Genomic DNA, 10,098 nt, shown 5'->3' on the forward strand with positions numbered 1-10,098 from the left:
GTGCACGAAAAATGTGTGATGTCTTGATAAAGCACCACCCGGTGTAAGGCTCAAAGTTTTTTTGCTTCAGAGCTTAGTTCGAGTTAAGGCACTGACGTGGGGGAAAATTCGAGAAGGTTAGAACAAGGTTGGCACATATCGGCAGTGCTCTGGCCTTTGTCTGTATGTTCTACTATTCGAAAAGGATCTTGGTTTTTTTAATTCGGAAATTTTACTGTTGTTTGTACAAATACTCCACCCTACTGAAGTATGCATGCCATCTACGGGCTTGCGAACACCATATATTTGTCTGGGGGAAACATTTAAGCCAAATACTGAGTTAAATAATCTAGCATGGTTGGGACAATTTAGCTGGAGGGTGGCTGTGATGGCGGTAATGTACAGATGGCGGTAAGGTTGAGCAGTAATGTATTGATTTTATAAGAGAGTCGATTATTTGAAACTCCTTCTGCACCCGATAGCATTGATTAAAATAGTTAGCGCCATCAGACGTGTGCAAGAAATTGGACACGTACTTCGTCTTCGCTCAGGTTGGCCCCTGCCTCGAGGCGAATGTAGGCGCTGTTTATGTATACTGCGTCCCAGAACGCTTGCACTGTAAGAAATAAACAAAAGACAGCAGGAGGCTTCAGTGTTGCATCATTTCCTGCCGTTTTCCGACACCCAAGCCTTCTAACACATCAACTCTAAGAAGCAACGTCTGCCACCTCGTTGGAACGTGTACAGAAACGCGGCTACGAAGAGCATGCAGCCTCATTGCACTGCGCTTTGCACCGTGAGTCATGCGCCGTCACCATGTCCGCCATTGCAATCATTCCGTTTGTCGTAAAAACAAAGTAAAAATGGGTGCAGCTTTCTCTGGCGATGCAAGTCTGGAGAAACAGCCGATCTGGTGGCTTCTCTCCCTTCGTGGGGAACCCGGCTGTTGTATCATCATCATCATCATCATCATCATCATCATCTCACTAGGTCCACTGCAGGACGAAGGCCTCTCCCATGGACCTCCAACCGCTCCTGTCCCGCGCCTCCCGACTCCATTCTTTGCCTCCTAATTTTTTGTGTCCCTCTATCGAGTTAGTGGTCTTCCCCTACTTATAGTCCCGTTTCTCGGTAGTCTCTGTAACCCCGGTGGTCCGCCGGTTGTAATTTCGTTGAATTTCGTGTCCAGCCGTTAATAATTTATTCATTTTTAAATTCAATTTTTCTTCCCTTAATTTGAACGGTGATATGCATTCCACCCGAGTTTGCTCCCTGATAAGAAGCTCCATCGTCTCCCGTCCCTGAGCGTTACTCTTGGCATATGTTGAGCCGCCCTTAGTTTTTTTTTTACTTGCGGTATTCTGTAAATTCCTTCAAGAACTCAAAATCAGAGATTAAGGTAAATAGAACCGGCGAGCCGTACACTTGTCAGGGATTTCCCCTGAGTTCTCAAAGCCCTGCCTTGGTACGCCTTTCGCTTTGAATACTTGCCGCAAATCTGTTCCTGGATGTCTGTGCACCCCGTAGCAGAAATATAAACAACAGCTAAGCGCTTGTCGGAAGGAGTCACCGGAGAAGATGCAACGCAGGTGTCAGTGACTCACGGAAGAGCGGCTGCACGACGGACACGTCAGGGTAGACGTCGTCGGGGGCGTAAAAGCCCACTTCGTAATCTCCGCCGTCGGCCTGGGTGCGGCTGTAATGGAGCGTGTATTCGAGCCGCCGGCCAACGCCGCCCGGCCCGGGGCCCTCGCTGAAGTCGGTGAAGCTCACGCACACCTCGTTCGCCGTCACCGCGCAAGTGATTATGAGGTCGTGTAGGTCGTCGAATCCTTGCAGGCCTGCAAGGGTTACGCACGAAGAGTGGCACTTTTGGGTGACCATCTATCACCACATCCCTGCGACTCTGAAGGAGTCAAAGGCAGGAGTAACGGTTGCAGCAAATAAAGTCCGCGATTGAAACACGCATAGTGGCCGCCGGGTGCTTCAGCAGATGTGATGGTCATTTTACATTGGTCCAGGATTTCGAATATGAAGCGTGAAGATATGCAACTGATATGCTTTGCCGCAGTGACAGTGCCTTTTAGACGGTGCACCCTTTACAAATGTTGATGTGATGCAGAATATTAAAAGTCTTCACTCCAGGATTAGTCTACGATTATTTGATAGAACGCCATTTTACAGAAACCCTAGCTGAAGGCGACGTACGTTTTCTGTTTTCAAAACTATCAAAACTAGCCAAATACGTCCGTAGAACCTGTCGCCTGAAAACCTTTTTTCACCGTTTAAGAATTTTGGAGTTTGGACGCCTTGTAGAGAATGCTTTCGTTGAAGGTCACGTGAGTTATCCTGTGGCATGACTTAACATTCTCAAGTTTATAGTTCGCTTCTCAAGTTTATAGTTCCTAGAGCTTTCACTAGTGCACAGGCCCTTCTCCACATTATTCGCGCTGGCGAAGTTGTGTACCCAGCCTTTACGGTACGCAGGCCACATGTGCTGTGTTGGCGCGGCAGAATTTTGCAAACGAGATTCATAGCTCACGCTCTAAGCGTTTGAAATCGAGGCGCTATATCTCCAAGCCACGCCCGAGCTACGATGCGTATATATACCGTAGTGGAGGGCAAGGAATCACTTTAAATCACTTGGTATCTTTAATCATGTGCCGAAATCTTGACGCAGGCATCTCCCACCACATCGCCAAAGCCGCCTTGTCTCCCTTTCCCCGCCCGCCCCATACCAACGACTACATACTATGGCGCTGGTTTTTTACTCATACCTGCTCCAACTCGACCGTCCTCTATTACATATCCGCTATGACACCCAATATGAGACATACCCATACAAGATGCAGCACACCCAATACTACCTGTAGAAAAAGATGATGCCGTAGTAAAGAAAGAAGAGGGAGCAGCTCGAAACGGTGGCCTTCATTCTCTCCGTCTTCTCTTCGCCCGTTCCTTTCTTAACACTTGGTGCCGAAATCTCCTGCGGAAAAGGTCTTTTCTCTCTACACACAAATGGTGGGGCCTCATTCTTTGTCTACTCCGCCTCATCGCGCTGCGAGTGGGAGCGTAATAGTCTGGAACGTACGGCCCTGAACGTCACAACGATGGAGTGCCTCAAGATGAAGCTTTCGACGAGAGTACCCCGACTGGTCAGACAGCTAAATGAGGCTCGCAGCATGCTCGACGACGAAAAGGACACCGACAAACTCTTCGAGATGCACGATAGACTCTTTGCTAGCAACGCCGAGATCGTCAGGATCTATGGTGAGTTTGCCTTACGTATTACGGGGGATGGTACCGGGCTCGAGGCTATAGTCTAGCACACCGACCTGGCCCTCGAGATGCCGGCCGAACTTCATTCTAAGATAGTCTTGCTAGAGCCGCCTTGGGAACGCATCCTAGGAGCACCAGTAGCCAGATTTATGCACTTCAGTCAAGAAGGAATGCTAACGACCGGTGATCCACAGCTGCACCCCTTCCTGCTGGTGCCAACGAGGGTGCCAATCGGTGCTGAACTGTGGGAGGGACACGCAGCAGCCGAGTAACCAGCCAACGCCCCCGGAATCGTCTATTTTTCTGCGGGAAGCGTTGTGCACAGCACAAGGGAGAAACCGCAAGTGAAAAACTCTACAGCCTGTGCCTCCGAATTCCGAACATCAACGGGAAGCGTTGGTGACTCTTCCCATCAGCGAGGCAGCACAGCGCCGCGCATTGAACCGTAGGCCCGGCTTGAGCGCCGTAGGCAATCACAGCTTCAAAGACGCACTTCTATCACGGATGCGTCCAGCAATCCAACAACGGACAAGACGGCTGCGGAGCCATCTCTCAAAACCATCGCTGGCTGATCGCTGCCAAGTTACATGTCTCGATTGGACTCAGTCCCAAAGCAAGGAATGGCGCCCGTCGTATATACAGAGTATAGTGCCTAGATATTCTATGCACTATACCCAGAGTGAACCAGCCACCGAGCGATATGTCACTAACCGAAACGTTCCGGCCGGTTGGGAGGCGATACAGCTAAATTTCATTGAAAGCGGGGATGAAACGTTTTATCAGCCGACCAACGTCCCCGCCGAAGCAGCACCGGGAATGTAATGTCTAAGCTACCCGAATGAAGAATCGCCATTCGCCCGTGAGCCTTCACGGACCGAGTCAGCAAGTATCCAAGCGAGATTCGACAAAACGCACCGAAAGATGACCTCATCCATGTTTCAGCTGGAAAACGTGTTCCAAAATCCCGCCTTTACGCCATGCTCACGTTAACGGAAGGCGAGAAAGGCAAAACGTGCACATGAATACAGGGTCGGCTCTGAAGACTGCTCTGACAGCAAGGCATCACCATAATACTGCAAGAAGTGCCACCACGGTATAACCGAGTGTGGCGAGGAAACAGACTCTTCACAAATGTCCTTGCTTTCATGGAAGCACGCCAGGAAGAAATGGCTTTACCGGGACGCAAGAAGTGTTAGCTGGGACATCTACCCCTAGCACAAGCACAAAAGTTGCGGAAGATGCTTTTCAAGAAGGTATTCAAGCTTCATCCATACAACTTGGTCTCGCAGGAGGAGTTGGCGAAGAAGGGCGCTGAAAATCTGGTCAAGCTTTTCTGAGACAACGACGGTGTGACGAAAACGGACTTGCAAGATGGGCGCTCATATAGACAGTGAGGGGTCTGAACATTACAATTACTAAGATAAATCCTGCAGGGGGGAGGATGTTGAACAGGGGTTCATGGGGTTGGGCCTACATCTTCCTGGGGGAGGGGAGAGAATCAAGGGCGTCCGCAGAACTTTTTGCAAGGGGGGCATCCATTAGCGGGGGAGGGGGGGGGGGTGAGGGGGGTAGGGGATGGGGGGTACGGTGGTTACAAAAATTACAAACAGCGAATTAGAACCAGACTTGGAGAATACACATTGGATTAATTATTACCGAACAAAGAAATAAAGCTAATAAAGAGAATGCAAAAAGTTACTGTCACTTTGTAAAGATGAGTGGCCAGTCTCGCTGCGTGAGGGTTCTCGACTCACACCAACTGATCACCAGCACACAGCACAATACATTCACATACATACAACTGCACTCCGTCAATCTTCCTTGAATAGCAGCTGGAGACGCCTCGGGTTTTTCTGGGCAAATTGCGAGATGGCATGTGTGATGAAGTATGTTGAAATGGCTCACACAATAAAGATACTACTGGCCTCCCTGACTTTCAGTGCAGTACATGCGTACATGCGTTTTGAGGGGCTGATTTATAGGTTTTGTTTCGGGGCTTGGGTGGTGCCTACATTTCGCAATTTCGAAGTAAAGCGTGTACAAGGTGATGGGACGGCATGGGAGGATGTTACACCCTTCCTACTAAGTGTAGCGGCGAAGATTTTTTGCTTGATATTGTCCGAAAACTGAAGTTCTCGCGGTAAGACTGCATAAATCTAGAGTTTAGAAAAAAACAAAAAAAACGTCAAATCTTTCAGAATTGTTCGCTATCTTCAATAGCCAGCACAGGCAGTCTGTTTCACTGCCGTCACATGACCAGCAACGTTAGTCAGTGTCTAATTAGTGCACTAGTGCAATGTTGACCGCAGTCCTGAAGGGCGTTCCATACGGATACCCAGGTGTGCTAATCATTTGAGTAGCGTGGATTGTTGGGCTAGTTGGTTCACGTACATAATTAAAAAAGCTTTGAGCTAAAGAGAACGTCGCTCCTCTCTTCCGTCCTTCAGGGCAAAGTTATTTTAATTATACGGGCCAACCAAGCTGGGCAGCTTTTTTGTAGTGCATAAAAATAACCGAATCTCCCGGGGGCGGGGAGGGGGGGGGGGGGCAGTTGCCCCCCCTTGCCCTCCCTTCCGGACGCCCATGGAGAGAATGTAGAAAAAGATAGATGATGAAGTAGTCAAGAAAGAAGAAGGAGCAGCTCGGAACGGTGGCCTCCAGTCTGTCTTCTCTTCGCACGTCCCTTTCTTTACGCTACCTATCAGTTTGGACACGAATGCGCCAACCATGCGTATCCCACCCTTTCCCTTCCCCGGAACAGTGGGAATGCGGACTGACAAGCCCTTAGCTTTGGCATCACCATGATCTTCTCGGGCTAGGGCAGCGGGTACGGCCTGCGACTGTCCAGACTAGGAAGATGCCACCCACTTTCCTTTCTTTTTTTTTTTTTTTTTTTTTCGGCACCAATTAATATTGTTCAATTCATCTCCCACAGGACGGCCCACTCACGGTTCCCGGGATAAGCCTCCCGGACGAGCTTGGCGGCTCGACTCGTGTTCGGGCGGAAGTAGGCCGCTCTGATTTGCCCTTCGTCCCTTTGGCGCGAGACGACGGGCTGCTGCCATTGCGAGGCCTCCGGGTTTGCCGGGCGGCCCCCCATGTTGCCGGGAAAGTATGCGAAGGCGAACATTAGCACCACGGCGACCTCGACCAGGGCCTCCAGGTAGTGGCGCTTGAGGCGTTGCACGATCAGCACTCGCCAGAAGACCACCGTCGCGTGGCTGCTGGCTGTCATGGCACCGGCAGCGGTACTCTGGTCGCCTTCCTCACCTGCAAAAGGGGCCGTGTTGCTGAGATTTTTTGCGGCGAAGCTGTGTACGGCTCGGATGTCATTCCGTGTCCGTGGGCAAAAACTCTCATCAATATGCTTGTAAAAGCAGGCCACTGTTCTTGGTTGCGCGTCAGCGTTCAGCTAGTGCTAGGTTGATGAATAGGAGTCAGAGGTCTACTCATAAAGACAGGCCGTTGTTCTTGCTTGCATATGATCAAGGCTGCGTCTAATCTTACGGCAGCCGTGAGAATTACCTCCGGGAAATTCTCACGGCAGTTTCCATAAAAGCTGGCTGGCCTAAAATTTGCGGAATAATATTACGTCCCAACGTAACCTAACATAACCTCACTGAACCTAGCGTAACGTAACCGAACGCGTCATAACCTACTCAAATCCAGCCCAACTGCAACAAACCTAATCTAACCCAGCCAAACAACACAGAACACAGCCTATATAAACGTAATTCAACCCATTCTTGAAGTCCTGCGCGTCGATCTGTTGATATAGTAAAAACCCGAGTAAAAAAAGTCAACAAAATCCCGATGACCGAAAAATTCTGAAAGTTAAAAAAACAACATGGCATTGGGCGGATTCGAACCTGAGCTTTCTCGTTTAAAACCAAGTACTATAACACAGCGCTACAGACCTTTTGTTTCTTTATTGTCGGTCATTTACAAATAAACACACACGCTACAGACAAGAAAAGGTACCAATAACAAAACCTGGTACAATACATACAATGCATAAGGCGGCCAGCCGTAACTCCGGAATTGGCCTTGTCCTTGTTTTCACAACTTCGTGTAGTAACAGTCGTACTGAGCAGCTGCAAACGCGGCTCTGTATGAAATATTTATCCCATAGAATCTCCGCGTAGCGTGCTTAGCCAATGAGAGGCGACTGCCGTGAGAAATTTCTGACGGTAATTCTCATGGTTTTCGGGATAATAGACACTACCTATGAGCAATGACAGCTGTCAGCGCTCGCCGCGCAGCGACAGGAGGGGCGTAATTGCTGTCTGTCTTACGCACGATGCCGTCATAAGAGTAATACCCCTGTTGTGTATCTCGGAAGCATGGACATGCGCTGTTTCAACGTGACAGTGAAACTCGGCTGGTGTGTGGCAATTGCGCGCGGACTCGCTGGCGTGTGACGTCACGGTGTATCTAAAGGGCAAGAGCAATGCGCAAAGGGCAAAAGTTGCATGAGGGCGTTGACTGCGCTGATCTGTGCAACGCGCAGATTAATGATGGAATTGTGGTACGCACGGTGCAGCCTCGCTATCGAATCACCTTCAAAGGACGCAATGGCCTGTGCGCAGATTAATGGTGGAATTGTGGTATGCACAGTGCAGCCTCGCTAGCGAACCCCCTTCACAGGACGCAATGGCCTCCAATTTTTTTTTTTTTTTCAAACATAGGGCGGGTCGAGCACTTCCTAGACATTCTCTTTTTGAAAAAATGTCCTCACCCTCGCTTCGGTTTCGGACATACGTGAGGTATTGCGCAAGATTGGCTGTCTCCCGTACCTAACCCCGCATCTGCGCCTGGATAGCCGCAAGTCTTCACAATCCGCGGCGGCACTGTGGAGGCTGCAATTCTGGGCTAATCCGCGTCTAATACTCTGCAGAGACCGCCTGAAGTAAAGAGGAAAGAGTCGTCGGGGTCTTGAAAAGACATTTCAGTATACCGTCCCCCATACACCGCCCCTTGCTGGGCAGCTGACCTCTGTAGAGTTAATGTCACGGCGAGTTAGAGAAAGAGGTAAACTGTTCACTGAACGTGGTATTCGCCGATAGTGGTCCCTCAGTTCACGAATCCTTCTGCCGCCTTTGCAAGCGCAGCCCTCTCCACCAGAAGGGTCTGGTCGGTAAGGTGCGGGCTAGACATGTACGATCGCCCACTGGACGCGGATTGGCCCAGAGCCGTGCAGCCTTTACAGCATTTGGCTTCAATACCTGGCTTACCTGTTATCATCTGCTGCGCCGACTGCGGGGCTCGTTTGGGGCCTCGGAACACAGCGTTGTCGGGGAACAGCTGCGAACAAGCCTGTCGTCGTTCGTCTTCGCTGCTCGTGCAAGCTCACGCGCTGCATTTCTTCTTCTTCTCCATTTGATAATGACACGTACCCACTGAGGGGGATTGGTCAATGCTTGAGGTTTGTCTAATAATTCAAAAATTGTTCTTTAGAATTGGAAATTAATGACAAAAAATCTATACTCCTTAGGGGCGGGGCTAGATAAATGATTGTACGAATCCGCTAGCATACAATTCTTCCAGTAGCCATGATGGATTCGGGAAGGAGGAAGTAAGTGTCTTTGCTTGCTTTGCCAAGGCAGCTAGCACCGAATGAAAGAAAACCTGGTTTTTAGTTCAAGTCTAAGGCGTTCAAAAAAAAACTGTTCTCGGAAGTTGCTCAACGTTGTTGCCGCGCTATTCCAGTTCGCGATTAATTTGAACCGGGCCTATTATGCAAGAAGATGTACGTACGCCCAGTGATTTTTTAGCGAGGGGCTAAAATACCAATAAGAACGAGAGCATTTTAAATGAATTTTCACGTAGCAGTAGCCGTCAAGTGGGCACACGATTTCGCTTGCCATGCCAATCGCGCAAATTCGTTGCAGCACAAATGATATTTCCTGATAGCCGTGCGCAGAAATTGCATGCTTTCTTTATGAAAAACATCCGCGTATCTTTTGTAGTTTCAAAGAAATCAAATTGTTCCGCCGGTTATAAGCTAACCCGAAATCCTGGATAAATTGGGAAGTTTTGTATTGAGATTTGAATTGCATGTTTTCTGGTTATGTTGTTAGCATTAAGAATTTGTGTCTTTGTTCACTAGTCTGTTTTGTTTTAATAATAGTTCTTTAGCATGAGGAGCTATATAGTACATCCCGTCCTCCTCCTCACAGTTTTGCCCCATGAACGATGCATGTGCCCAGCCTCCTCAAAAGCATCACTGCTAAAGTGGGCTCGAAAATCTCGTACAGCCGACTGCGAATTAAGCAAGTCGGCATTGCACCAAGCCCAGCACATGGAAGAAAACACAGCATGTTGATGGAGTCACGAAATGATTTCACCCGCGGCCGCACTGTTCAATAGCATCCCAAACCGAATCCACTGAAAAGGGAAATTTCTCGGGCAAGGGTGAAGACAAACGCAAGCGAAAAGAAGAAACTCGTAGAGCAGACACGCAACCACACCGCGGCCGCAACTTTGAGCCCAGCGGACCGGCCGCGCACGCCGTCACACAGCCGCCGGCCGGAGCCACCGACACAGCGCAACTCGCGACCGGAGCGCTCTCTCAGCGCCTATACGCCTCGAGATTCGCGATCGCTGCGCCGCCTGCCGCCGCTTCTCCGCGGCGTTAGCGGGATTAGCGCTGCGTGGCTGATAGGTGGTCATGCAGTGTTTTGGTTCTCTTTCGCTTCTCTTTGCCTTTCCGCGCACTAAACAACTTGTTATGGTGACGTCTGTAAGCTAACTGCATGTTTAGGGCACTTTAAAAAAACAGCTGCGTCTTGGTAGAGCGCTCTAACGCCAAAAAGAGCTACCCGGGGAGGCGGTTCTGCG

At 49.6% G+C, this 10,098-nt stretch overlaps 1 protein-coding gene across 1 annotated transcript in view; it reads right to left on the minus strand.

Annotated features, from left to right (window-relative positions):
* The window catches only part of LOC144163058 (ATP-binding cassette sub-family A member 17-like), a 72,806-nt gene extending 66,290 nt beyond the window's left edge, over positions 1-6,516 (minus strand). The window contains exons 1-3 of the mRNA XM_077693849.1: positions 6,208-6,516; positions 1,584-1,820; positions 516-595 (exon numbers count right to left, since the gene is read on the minus strand). Of these exons, the coding sequence (XP_077549975.1) occupies positions 516-595; positions 1,584-1,820; positions 6,208-6,493 (603 nt within the window). The 5' untranslated portion in view covers positions 6,494-6,516. The remainder of the gene's footprint in view (positions 1-515; positions 596-1,583; positions 1,821-6,207) is intronic.
* Positions 6,517-10,098: the final 3,582 nt, after the last annotated feature.

The sequence above is a fragment of the Haemaphysalis longicornis genome, unplaced genomic scaffold (genome assembly GCF_048455015.1).
Source record: "Haemaphysalis longicornis isolate Haplotype H1 unplaced genomic scaffold, Haemaphysalis longicornis Haplotype H1 scaffold_12, whole genome shotgun sequence".
Classification (NCBI taxonomy): Eukaryota; Metazoa; Arthropoda; class Arachnida; order Ixodida; family Ixodidae; genus Haemaphysalis; species Haemaphysalis longicornis.